General features: G+C 33.1%; 1 protein-coding gene across 6 annotated transcripts in view; it reads left to right on the plus strand.

The window, feature by feature from the left end:
* ST18 (ST18 C2H2C-type zinc finger transcription factor) overlaps positions 1 to 14,435 on the plus strand; it is a 326,074-nt gene that overhangs the window by 177,229 nt on the left and 134,410 nt on the right. For all 6 annotated transcript variants that reach the window (XM_031946404.1, XM_031946408.1, XM_031946407.1 and 3 more), the window contains one exon: positions 7,723 to 7,779. In XM_031946404.1, the coding sequence (XP_031802264.1) occupies positions 7,723 to 7,779 (57 nt within the window). The remainder of the gene's footprint in view (positions 1 to 7,722; positions 7,780 to 14,435) is intronic.

The raw sequence follows: 14,435 nt of genomic DNA on the forward strand, positions 1-14,435 counted from the left end.
TTTCACTTAAATCCAATTCACTTGTATGTCATGGTATCACCTCCCTTTTGTCATGGTCCTCTTTGAAGACAAAGGGCAAACAAAAATTGATCACTTACTATAAGTCAATTTCTATAACATAAAAGTTGGAAGTGGAGAGAGCAAAAAATCAAGCCAGAGGCTATTGTTTTGAGGTTGAATCTTAATTCTTAAAGAAGAACCTCACCACTTACCTTAATGACTGATGGCTACAGTAATCAAACAAGTTCCATGAGAGAGATGAAATTCAGTCCTAACTTTGTCAAATATAAAGGGCTTATATTGTTGTTGTTGTTCAGTTATGTCCAACTCTTCATGACCCCATTTAGGGTCCTCTTGGCAAAGAAACTGGAATGGTTTCTATTTCTTTCTGCTCATTTTACAGATGAAGAACCTGGGGCAAGCAGGTTACCATAGTCACATAACTAGTAAATGTCTGAGGTTGGATTTGTATTTATGAAGATGAATCTTCCTGATTGCAAACCCAGGTCTCTATCCACTGCACCACCTGGCTCCCTGAAAAGTTATGACAAAAAGAAAAACAGATGATATACCTCATGAGAGAATTCAAACAAAGGGATAGTGAAGCATGGGCATGACTAGTCTGTGGAATAAGACCCAATTTATAGGATCATAGATTTAGTCTGAAAAGGAAACTTAGGGGACATCAAATCCAACTTCTCGTTTTTTCAGAGAAGGTAACTGAAGCACAGAAAAGTAATATGATGTGCTTTCTGAAATCTAGAGTTAAGTGACAGGATTTAAACTCAGATCTTCTATCTTCAAATCCAGCATTTTCTACTTTATCAGATTGCCTCCAAGAGAGCTTACATATGATAACTGAAAAATAAGCAGTGTACTCCAACCAAAATGCTGTCAATCTATAGTGTGTCCCCAAAATCTCTTTGCAAACCTAAATTTAAAATTTAGCACTAAGATTTTTGGAAATAACTTGTGTTGCCAACTTTTTTTTTTTAATTTAGTGTTTTTTTTTTTTTTTTTACTCATTTCTTAATGGTGCCTAATCTTCCATTTTTGTCTTAAAAAAAAAAAAATTTGTTACCTAATAGCTTATTTCCTGAAGGAAAGTATTTGTCATTTTTTTTCTCTAGCAATCAAAAAATAGTTATTAAGTATCTACCATGTACAAGGCATTGTGTAAAGTGCTAGGGATTCAAAGAGAGTCAAAAGTAGTCCCTATACTTAATGAGTTCATAGTTTACTGAGGTTCCATAAACCTGACACTTGTTATCATCATCATTTTACACCAAAATATATCAAGTTCCAACTTTGTATCTTAATTGTATTAGAACTGTCATTTCTAGAACTACGTAGCATTTCTTTCGTGCTGGTAAACTATTTAGTGATGTCAAACTGAAATAGAAATGAGATCCCTGAAGATTGTACAAAAACCCACAAATTACCATCATTGATGTTGTACTGTACATTATTAACCATTTACCAATCAATTTTTAATCTGGTTCTAGGCAGCACTAGGAATTTTGGTTTTTAGGTTTTTTAATTTTTTTTTGCTACTTGAAACCCCCTGACTGTGAGTGTTATACCTCTGTAAAGATCACTAAAATTCCTCCCACATGCTTTGAATCTTTTCTGACTCATGCCTTAGATATTTTAATATTCATTATCATCTTTCAAACTGTGTGCATGCTATCTCTGTTACTTGGTACAAAGTTTCAAGTACATTACCTCCAAAGTTATGTTTAAAAAAAAAGATGTATTAATGATTTGAAGAAAAAAGAGAAAGTTTAGTTTATTTAGCAGTGGTATTTAATTTATATCTAAGTTGAAAACTCATCTTTTTAAAAATCCTATTACTTCAAGTCATTTAAAGTTTTAATTTATTGTCTTCTGCATTTTCCTCTAGTTTATTTTACACTAAAGTTAAAGTTTCCTAGTGTAATCCATATTTTCCATATTACATCACAGTTATTCATCTCATTTTAGTTTACCTAGAGTATTTTTTCCTCCTTGGTGTTTGCAACACATCCTGTTATATTATCACTTATCAATTCTTAGAATGCCATTCATTCACGCTGCAGGTTTTAAAAATATTAAATTTAAAAATATTTAAAAATTAAATAAAAATATTAAAATAATAATAAAATATTAAAAATATACTTTAATATATACCTCTTTGTAGTATAGATCACAGATATATAATTGTAATATCATCAATTGGAGTTTCATACTGTTTTTCATTCATTCAAGGCAAACTAATAGAACTGATGAAAATATATTATCACCTCTTTGCTAAGAATCAAATATGAGAAAAAAGTAATATATTTATATATAATAATGCATCTATTAATTTTTAATATATTCTAAATAAAAAGTTTCCATTTAGTTTTTCTCATATTTCAGGTTATATTTCCTGGATTCTTTTTTCTCTATGCATTTGCATATTTTATTTCTCAGTAGTTCTACTGAATTTTATAGTAAATTCTACATCATGAACTAGAATCTTCATCATACTTCAAACTTCCCACCCAGTAGTGAGTCGGTTAGTAATTGGGGACTATTTGCCTGACCATTTTGTTCCCCTCTAGTTTGAGTTCATGATTTCATAAGCTTTTTTTTTTAAATTCGTTTTTGTACAAATTAAAAATTGATATTTCAAAGTTGTTCTTTTGAAATGTCTTTGAGGCATTTTTTCTTAGTGTTTGCTTTGTTTATTCATTCAAAAATTTTATTCAGTACCTTCTATATACTTTATGTGCCTACTATACTGTTTGTTTTTCAAAAACAAAAATGAAATGTCCCAATACCTTCCATTGTAAGGGGATGGGGAGGACATTAATCACTGGGAGAAACAGAATAATCTTGTCTACAAAGTAATACTTAAGGTGACCACTGAATAAAGCTTGGGATTCTATAAAGTGAAGATGAGAGAGTCCATTCCAGATGCAGGAAATAGTTGTGTCAAAGCACAGAGGTGAGAGATGGAATGTGGTGTAAAGAGAACAGTAAGTAGGCCAATGTGGCTAAAAGATAGAATTCAAACTGAGCAGTAAACCTGGAATGGGAGATTGGAACCATTCTGGGTTTTAAATGCCCAGGGAAATTTATTTCTTACCCCAGAGTCAAGAGACAGCTCCTGGAGTTTCTTGAATAAGAGAAGCACATTGTCAGACCTGTGCTGTGTGGGAGCCAAAGAGACTAATAAGGAGGCTATTGCAATAACTTAGGTGTGAGACCTTACCAAGTGTGAGGAAAAAGAAGGAGAGTGAAAGTGAGAGACATTGTGGAACTAGAATTAACAGGACATAAATACTGATTGGCTATGAGGCTGGGTGTGAAGGAGCAATGAAAATAGAGGATGATTCTGAGGCTGTGAGTATCCTGGGTGACAAAAATGCCCTCAACAATAATATGGAAGTTAGGACGAAGGGAAGGTTTAGGGAAAAGGAAAATATGATGCCTTCTTCTGCCAGTATAATGAATAACTCATTTATTTTTATATTGTACAAAAAGTATTTGTAATAGCATTAAGAAAAGCTATCCCACTATCACATAAGATTAAAATAGCCATGTTCCCTACAAAATATGATAAAAAGTTATACATGCAAATGAACAATATATGACTTCCATTATATATGACTTCATATCATTCATTAAATCACTCAGTCAACAAGTGTTTATTAAGTTCCTATTCTGTTCCATGTGAAAGGCAATAAATATTGTTTAGAGGTTAAAAAGTCTGCCTTCTTACTAGGAGGAGCTGGGTTCAAATTCTGCCTCAGCTATATATCAGCTGTGCAACTTTTAACTCATTTAAACATTCTATATTCCTCCAAGAAATTCTATAATACAATAAGTTGCAGCAAAGATACTGGTCTATACTGGCAGGAATTTCCTATACCACTGAAAGTACTAATCCAATCTCCTATTTCAAGTACTGTCTTAGTCTTTGGGAATATAAAAATAAAAGAGTTCCTTATCTTAAGAAATTTCTATTTCGGGAAACAATACACACACACATAAATGGTAGAGTAGTAGGAATAATAGTTGAGAATAATTAAGAAAAGCTTCATATAGGAAGTAGCATTTGAGCTAAGCTTTGAAAAGATCTATGCATTCTAAGAATCAGTGGTAAAGATGGAGGGCATTCTAGGCAACAAGAAGAGCCTATATAAAGACATAGAAATGGAAGGTGGAATGTGATATGTTTCACACTCAGTGAGCCAATTTGGCTAGAATATAGAGCATGGCAAGGGAAATAAAGTATAATAAGTTTTTGGTCACTTCTATATTCAGTTCTCCTAATCAAACCCTATTTAGATCATGCTATTACTGATGTCCAGTATTTTGGAGGCCTTACAGGCACCTAACATTATCACTTACCCTGAAGCCTTAGAATTATCATTGTGTCTTGCTTCCCTGTTCTTCATCTCTACAATGAAGGAGATGAATCTCAGTTTCTGAAAGCCTGATGGGACCTCACTGAATGTTTTGTCTGAAGGCATCACAATATTATGGAAAGAGCACTGGATTTGGAAACAGGAGGAACTAGGTTGAAATCAGAGCACCATTGAACAAGTCCCTTAACATCTTTGTAATCAGTATCCTCATTTGCAAAATGAAAGGATTGGGACATGATCCCAAAGATGCCTCCTAGATCTATGTCTTTGCACTCACTGCATTTTTCTTGGAGTTCTCTAATGCAATTTGGGTACTATAAGTTCTTTGTATATGTCATATTCCCTTACAAGGCAGGAAGCTCTGAAGGCAAGTGTAAAGTCCTATTTCACTTTTCGTTATCATTGTCCTTTCAGATAACTATACTTACCATTCTCATATTGAACCAGATCCTTTCAGTATTCCTCAGGGGTAACCCCTTGATAAGTTGTTGCTTCTGTACACCTGTTTGTAGGAAATGCATATGATCTCTAACATGCCTAATGATAAATTCAAGAATAATGAAGAGCTTGATGTTAACCTAATACACTGAGGATTTCCCATCCCTTTCTGAAACAACTCATAGCAGATGTCTGGTTCTTTGGCCATGGCCACATGCCCCTTTTACTTACAAAAAAATCTCACCAAAACCTCTGCACATATTTCTAAAATAATAATAAGAGCTTGCAATGACATAGGGCTTTAATGTTTAAAAAGGGCTTTACACATAGAGATTGTTTGTCCTATTTTTGGAGAGGACCATGATATCAGAGAAGTAATGCAAATGAATAGGATATACGGGAGGGAGGGTGGTGAAAATCACTTGCCTCACTTTCCCCTACAAAGCCGTCTAGGTCCAGTGACCAAATATAGATCAAGACAATTGGAGATGATCCTATATACAATGGGAAACTTTGGCCTTTAAGCTAAGGTCATCAATAGTCTCAGTTTGACGAAGGCCACACCTATCAGTGATTAAAGCTAGATAGCAATTGAGGCAAAAAAATTTCCTCTTTCACCTATTTATCTCAGTTGATCTTCACAACAATGCTTGGAAGGAGATGCAGTTATTATCACCATGTTAGAGATATAGAAACTGAGGCTGAGAGCTTGCTCAGGGCCACACAGACAGGAAGTAATAGAGGTTTGATTGGAATATTTGGACCCAGATCTTTCTTAATTAGTGTCAGAACTTTCATCATTATATTAAAGATGTCAAACTGAAAAAGAAAGGGGTTGGGAGACCACTAAACCATACATAAGAATCACTATAAGGCCACACATTGACTTAGTTTTAAAATGTAATATTAACTATATCATCTCTTATTTATATTGATTTTGTTAAATATTTCCCAATTCCATTTTAATGTGGTTCAGTCCACTCTCAGGAGTGCTGCAGCCCCAAGGGTTCTGTGTTTCACACCATTACATTATACCATGTTGCTTCTCACACAATATGCTCTCAAAAGTGATTATTTTAAGATATTGTCTTTCCCATAATCATTTGATATGATCTATTCCCAAAGATAGCAACAGTAGAAAAGAACTTTATATATTTTACTGTGAAATGAAAACGACACAGTAAAACATTCTTTTCAAAGGAACTCAGTGGTTTGCTGTGGCTGATATAATTTTTGAATTTTTTAGAAAATCTTTGTTGCTTGACATTTGTTTGATCTTCATAATGTATGTTTAATTAATTCACTCTTTGCTTTGTGTTTTCAGAAAGTTTAATTTTTTGTAAGGCCCATAGTTTTGCATTTTGTATTCTCATATCAAATAATAGTGCATATAATGAAGCAGCGGGTGATAGCTATTACTTTGCTAGCTTAAATGGCTTTTTCTAAGAATTGGATGAAGTCCAATAAGATATATAGAGAATGCTCAGAGCATACTTCAGTTAAAGGCCGGACCAGCCACCTTTTTTAACAGAGAGCGTTATGAAAGAATCACTAACGTGAGAAGAGCAAACACATAGCAAACTGCTCTTGGATGTTCAATTCCTGCCCCTTTTCCCAGGTCTGTATGATTGTAGCCTTTGGGGGGCATGAGTACCTTATTATCTGAAAATGAAATCTCCTAACTAATAAAAGGGAATATTGTATCAAATTGATCATTATTTTTCTCAGAAGACCATTGAAGGTGATTGGAATAGGTACCTTCAGGTTCCTTAGGCTTCATAGGCACAGCTGGAAAGAGTACATAACTTTGACCTTATTTACCGATAGAGAAAAGAATGTATAGATGTGTATGAGTTTTGGATCTAGAACTTCATAATTGAAATCAAAGGCTCACTAATATGCACAGTGAAATCCAAATCATTTTTTAAATTAAAAAAAATTAAGTACCTCTAAAAATATTCTCAACAACTATTTGAATATTTGGGTGAAAATATTTCTAGCTAAGTCAAAAGTCACTTTAAATATATAGCTAGAACTCGGTTTTCTATGTTTTACTTCCAACAGTTCTAACTCTAAATTTGATTCTCTCTGATCCAATGTTTTGTGGAAATTATTTCATTAGCAATGAAATTTGCAAACTTTTAATCACTCCTAATAGGGTCATCCTTAAGACTATCAGTTAAAATTAAGTTGTCTTCATTTTGAGTTCTGAAGATTTTCAAGCATTTGCGGGGGATTACTGTGACCTTAGAAGAATTGACATACTCACTTCTGCATACTCAGAAAATATTCTTTCTTGTGGATATGAAAGGAATTAAAAAAAAAATTTTTTTCACCAGTATATAAACAGGGCTGTAGCTACTATGTTTGTCCACAGCTCGAGCTACAGATGAACACAGTGTAGCTGTGTGATGACAGGAACAGCTGACTCATTAGTAGAGAGCAGTGAAAGGTAATTAACCCTGGGAAAAGTACAGCTGCCATGCGAGCTGTTCCTTTCTGTAAGATCTGATTAGAAATTAGTGTTAAACCACTGATTCTTTAAAAAAAAAAAAACCGTCATAGATAATTCACTTTCACTCTCAGGTGTGTTCACAAAAAAAAGAGGTTCTCAAATATACTTGCAGCACAAAGAAACTTCAATGTAAAAGACATATTTGAATAACAGTACACACCTGTTTTCCTTGCTATGGGAGGGCTTTTTTATGAATATATTATACCTGATTATATGACCTTCCCCAAACTCAATATTACTCTCTGTTGTATAAATTCCTTGAAATAACTGTGTATCAATCATGTGTTTTTCATGTACAGAAAATAAGTTGTTGATCATCACTATTTGATTAACTTTTTCTTTTCTTTTCTTTCCCTTTTTGCTTTGGCAAAGTTTCTCATCCACAGCAATGCAGACTTAAAAGTTCGAATCTCCTATGTTCAAAGAAAGGTAAGTAAAGTCTGTTTAAAAAGAAAAAGTATCCTAACTTTGGATATAATCCCCACTTATCCTTTCTTCTTAAGAATGTGAAGATTTTGAGCACATAACCATGTACTTGAGCACTATATCTTTGAGGCATTGTGCTTAAATAACATTAATAACTAAAAAAAAACCCCACAAAACACAAAACTTGCCACAACTAGATGGGAATAAGAGTGGAGAGGAAAAGAGGAGTAAGGATAGAGATGAAAACTGGATGTATAATATTATACCCAATAAAATTGATTTTTTATAGCTTTTTATTTACAAATATATGCATAGGTAATTTTTCAGCATTGACAGTTGAAAATCCTTTTGTTCCAACTTTTTCCCTCCTTTCCCCCACCCCTTCCCCCAGATGGCAGGTTGACCAATACATGTTAAATATGTTAAAGTATAAGTTAAATATCATATATGTATACATGTCCAAACAGTTATTTTGCTGTATAAAAAGAGCCGGACTTTGAAGTAGTGTACATAAAATTGATTTCTTTGAGAAAGTCTACTACCCCTCTTATGGAATGTAAATAAAAAGGGTTTTGGATTTGTTTTTTAATAATTTAAGATTAAGAAATTTTTTCTGAGATATTTCAAATATAACATTGAAAAACATTTAATGTAGTGCTAAGATAACCTATAATCAGTTTGAAGATCTTTGACTTATTTTGTTCTTCTCCACACATAAAGTTAAAAAGTTTTCCACATAAAAGTTTTGCAAATGCAATGTCTTTTATATTTGAATTATTATTGACCTATATTTAAACTGACTCAAGTAGATGGGGAAAGCACAGGATTCTGACAAAAAATACTATTCCTCCTGAGATAAAATTATAATCTAAATCCAGTTTCTTAATTTGTGCTACATCATTTTATCAACTGAAACATCAAATGCACTTCTGCATTTGATAATGTACTGATAATATATGCCAGTCTACCTTCCAGACAATGACCATTGGAGAAGTGATTGTTTGAGGAAAACATCAACTTACTATTTCTTTAATTTTAAAAGGAAGCTACAAATGACCTAGAAAATAAATTCTATCAAGTTATAAATACTTAAAATGCGCTTCAAATGACTAGTAGTTTACTCACAATTAAACTACAGATACATATCCTATACTTTTTTTCTGTAATAAATTTGAAAAATAAGATGATTTTTTTTAGAGATGCAGCATGGCAAAGTGAATTAAGAGCTGTTTATGGAGTTAGGAATAGTTAGGTTCAAATCTGTCTCTCACATATAGTGGCTGAGTGACTCTAAATAAGTTAGTCAGTTCTTTGTACCCCAAAGCTAACCTCTAAAACTACAAGGAAGGTACAACCTGCATCAATAAAAGAAAGTTTCTCATCAGTAGTTGCTGAAATAAGAGGCCTAAGAGGCAAAAGAGATACATATTACTTTTGACTTTAACTCCTCCAAATATTAAAACTTTTACTTTTCTTTATATTTAAGAAGTGAAATTATGGAGGGGCAAGGAGTGAATATGTTAGAAGGTGAACTGATTCTACTCTGGTTTTTAAGTTGAAGAAGGTCTATATCTTAATCAAAGGATGATATAATTATCAAAGATAAATGTTTAGGAGTTGGAATATCAGATGAAAGGAAAAAAAAATCTAACCCTGTTCCCCTTCCTCATAATTGTTCTCTTTTTTAACCTAAAGGAATGTACTTTTCCACTAACACAAAATTGTTTTATTCTCTCAATTTCTGAATCTTTGCTGTTTTCTTGTGAACTAGCTGCCTGTCTGAGCTTTGTATCATACACCAATGTATTAAGTATGCTATCTTTGCCTTTCTCCAAGTCATTAATAAAAATGTTCAACAGTTCAAGGTCAAATACAGATCCTTAAGGCACTCCACTGGAGACTTTCTTCCAATGAATCATTAATTAACCTATTGTTTGGGTTTAGTAAATCAATTACTGCTGAATTCCACTAAACTGTATTGTCACCTACTCTTCATTGCCTCATCTTATCAGCAAGAATACAATAAGAAACTTTGTCCAAAGACAAATCTAGGTAAACTTTATCTAGAACATAAACAAAATTAGCCATTTTAACAATTTCACCAAAAAATGGGAATAACTATGGAAGGTATTTCTATCAAATCAATCAAATTTAACAAGTTTTTATCAAGTGATAACTATGTGCCAAAAATCAAGAAGTTTATACTTTCCTTGGGGGAAAAAAAGAGGTACAAAGATAGGTAAAAATAAAATATACAAGAAAGTAATCCTTTAGAAATAATTGTTGGATGATCTTTGAATGATCTCACTCTCAGGACACGTTAAAATATTATGGACTTCTATTGTAAATCAAGCCAACAAAGACTTGATTACATTATAAACTATATGCAAGGCATATTTTATTTTAGTATTTTTAAAATTCATTTTGGTAGCCTTATTTAGATTTCTTGGACATATGGACAATTGAGAAATATTATTTTCTTCACTATCTAATGAAAACTAGTTATTTTTGTGTTTTAAAATAAGATTTCAATTATTTTTTTTGCTAATTTATTGAGTCATTATTTTCAGAATCTTTCTAATGATGAAAGTTTACTTTTTAAAACAGCAAAGAAATAAAGAATAAAAAGGGCAGAGAAAGAGAGAGAGAGAATGTTAGTAATTAATTAGTTGCTAGGTGTACCACAAGAACCCAAGGCAGATCTGCCAGGAACCCAATGTTGTTTTGTTTCTCTTTATCATACTTTTTTGGTATATAGAGGTAGATTTCATATCGTGCTCAAAATAGTTATTTTAAATTCTCAATACCCTACTGATCATGGCCCATGTTTATTTTAATGGTTAATATTTCTCATGAAGAGGAAATTAATTATCTATAAAATAAGAGCAAATACATCTATTCATATGTTATATATGTATATGTGTGTATAAAAATTATATCCACATGTATCACCTTTGTAGAATTAGATTATATATAGCATGTCTTATATACTGGGAGGGATAGTTAGATTTATACAGGTAAAAATGAAGACTATGCATGTGCATTTCCTTCAATACCCCAAAGTAGCATAAGCTTAAAAAGAAAATTTTATTTGAAATAAAAAAAGGCTGAGCTTTTAAAAAATCAACAAGTGCTTTGAACTTTCATAAAAATAACTTGACATGGTAAAGCCATTTGGTGTAGTTTTACTTAAAATAACATAATAGTTGTAACACAAGCCTTGAATTTAACTGGTTGGTTTAATGAAACAGAGTTTCCATAGTTAACACAGAAGAGAAGATAACTTTTATTTCTTTGGAAACCAGGAAGGAGCTTAATAGAGGAAAGAGTCAGTAAATAATAGGATTTCGTACCTGATTGACTTAAAAAGTAAAAACTTCTTGATAGAACAAGATGTTCATGTTTTTTAGAAATGAAATCTACACCAACATGTTAAGAAGCATAATGAGGTGTCCTTTTCTTTGGACATTTCCACCATATTTTGAGTCTGAGAGGAAACTGCTTTAAGACAACACATACATAAGATAGAATCTGCTTATAGCATTTTGTTAATAAACCATGTCATATCTAAGTTGTTTAAAAAATAGCATACTAACGACAATAATAGATTGCTACACATAAGAATTCATGCAATCTTGGGTCTAACTTTATTATTCATTATAAACATTCTCATTTTAAAGGCCTGATGGGAGAGAAATGGGAATCTATCATAGTGAAGATGTCTTCTAGTGCCAGCTTCATTGTTTTCCAGTTTAGCATTGAGATGTGCTCTCACTGAAGTGTTAATGGAGGTCAGTGTTGCTGCTCTCCTTTGCTGTGTCTAACCAAACGAGTTCTTACACAGTTGACTGTTGAGAAACCAAATGATGTACTTTCCAGTATATCACCTTCAGCTCGTGAGCCTTTAAAGCCTCAGTGATTAACAGGACTTTTACAAAGTTTCTATGTAGTTACAAGGACAGCTTCAATCTTCTGTCATTTTTTTGCATTAGCTATGATTATGCTTTTACCACAAAAATGCATTTGTTTTAAAGGTAACAATACAGACTGAGAGAATAGCTTATGTTTCATCTATATTTATCAGCACTCACTGTACATTTGTGTCTTCATTACCAGGAAATATTAAGGGACATTGTGCCATCTATTCCTGTTTACAGTTTATTATGCAGAGATAGGAAACACTTAGCATGTAAAATGAATGTAGAAATTATTCCTGGATAGAAACACGGACATTTCCCACTCGTTGGCTCTTTCTCCTCCATCACCGGATCAGAGTGTAATTGTCAGTAATCAGGCCTGCTTGCTGCTGATAAAACCACTCTGAATGCTAGCAGCCTTCTTTGTGTGATGACTCAATTATTCCAGAAGTGCCTCATCAAATCTGCCCCATCAGCTGGGCTAATAAATAAGGAGAAGAAACTGGCCCCCCAAAGCAAATTATAAATCCATTTGCATTAACCATTTCGCTGGTCCATGATCTAGGCAGAAATAAGCATGGCAGATTGTGTTAAGCTTATTTGAATATGTTTATAATGTTTACAGCATGCAACCTTTTTTTTTTTTTTGCACAAGGTGTTGGAATTATCAGTCATGAATAGCATCTAAATGCAGTTATGTTAATTACAGAAAGGCCTTAGGCATCTTTGAGGGATATTTTGTTGCTTAAATCAGGTGAAAGTTAAACCCTTCTGCTTGGGGAAATATGATCCTGCACATGTTATTAGAATTGCTTCAGAGTTTAAGGGGAGAAGGCCAGTGTTGTGTTTTTACAGGTATAAGGACAAATACTGATATTATGATGCCTACTAGCAGAGGCACAATTACTCCATATCTATGACAATGGAAAATTGAAGTTATTTTGTTATGTGTGTGACCTCAGTGATATGAAAATCAAAGAATATAAGCTTTAGGAGGAAAGCATTACTTTGTCTTCCTGTTACTCCTTTTGTACTCAAAATTCCTAGAAATATTACATACAGTTACACTAGGAAAAGGTGACCAGGCCATGGATTTGATGAATTTGGTCATTCATTGTAAATATTTTTGTTTTCCTTTGAAAAATGATAAAGTGTACCTAATAACAACTCATTTTGTTTGTATTTCTTGAATTACACTTAATAATTCAGGAAAAAAAGAATGGGAAAAGAAGGAAGGAAAGAAGGAATGAACAAATGAAAGTAAGAAGAAAAAAGGAGAGAAGAAGAGAGGAAGTGAAAAAAGGAGGGAGGAAAGAAGGAAGGAAGGAAGGAAGGAAGAGAGTAAGGAAAGAAGGAAGAAGGGAGGAAAGGAAAGAAGGAGGGAAGGATAGAAAAGGAAGGAAGGGAGGGAGGAAAAAAGGAAGGAAAGAAGGAAGGAAGGAAGAAGAAGGAAGGAAGAGGAAGGAAGGAAAAGGAAGGAAGAGGAAGGAAGGAAGGAAAGAGAGAGGGATGGAAGAAAAGAAGGAAGGAAGTAAGGAGGAAGGGAAAGAAGGAAGGAAGTAGGGAGGGAAGGGGAAGGAAGGAAGGAAGGAAGGAAGGAAGGAAGGAAGGAAGGAAGGAAGGAAGGAAGGAAAAGAGTTAAGGAAGGAAAGGAGGGAGAGGAGGGAAAGAATGGAGGGAAGGAAAGGAAGAAAAGAATAGGAAAGGAGAAAGAAAAGGAGGGAAGGATAGAGAAAGGAAGAAAGGAAGAAAGAGAGGAAGAAGGAAGAAAGGGAGACAGAGTCAGGGAGGCAGAAGAGAGGAAGGGAGGGAAGGTCAGAACGATTTTGTTGAATGTTTAATAATTTTTAAATATGAAATGGACTTTCCATAAAAGTAAAATATTGTCCCACCATAAGGTCATACATTTTCAGTTACTCAAAATAATTACTAAACCATTCACACTTTGCCACTCAATCCCCCATGATCAACAAACCTAGCTGAAGTTCAGTGATGAGGGGTAAAGTTTTGTTATATGAAACAGTTTTCCTGTGAGTGAATGTCACCCAAAGCTTGGTTTTAATATTATGGTCTAACCAAATAAGCTAAGTGGTTCAAATTAATGTAAAATAGTAAAAAAAAAAAAAAAAGACATATTTTGAAAGTAACTATTATACATAAATATAGTCTCTGATGAGTTTTAACCTTCATATTTGAAAGAAAGGAATTTCTATGGCATGGAAATGAGTCATCTATCTCATTGTATGGTGCTTGTAGGAGTCAGTGAAAAAGATTTCATTTGACATAATTTTCGTGGAGCAGTAGCAAAATTTTAGAATCAGATCAAGTTAAAGAAATAAAATAGTTCCTTCAGTCAGCTGATTAACTTAAGCAAAACTTGAATGGCCTCAGACTTAAATGATTAGTTTGTTTAACATCAAAGAGAAAAGTCTCCCTGCTATAAATGATGATATAGCCATACTATTCTACAGATGGAAAACATAAAATAAATGACTACAAATGCATTCCTTTTACTCACAGTCTGTTTTATTAACAATTCCTGAATGAAGAGAAATGAATTAAATAAATTATTTAATTTACACAAATAATTTCTTCATTGATGTTGACTTAATATATATACTTGTTGGTTTTATAGTTAGAATGGTTTTGTAACCCTTAGAGGAATATGACCCCAAAAGATAAAGACCATATAATCATACAGAAATAAGGGAAAATGAACTTTGGGGGGCTTATTTAAAGTTC

The sequence above is a fragment of the Sarcophilus harrisii genome, chromosome 1 (genome assembly GCF_902635505.1).
Source record: "Sarcophilus harrisii chromosome 1, mSarHar1.11, whole genome shotgun sequence".
Classification (NCBI taxonomy): Eukaryota; Metazoa; Chordata; class Mammalia; order Dasyuromorphia; family Dasyuridae; genus Sarcophilus; species Sarcophilus harrisii.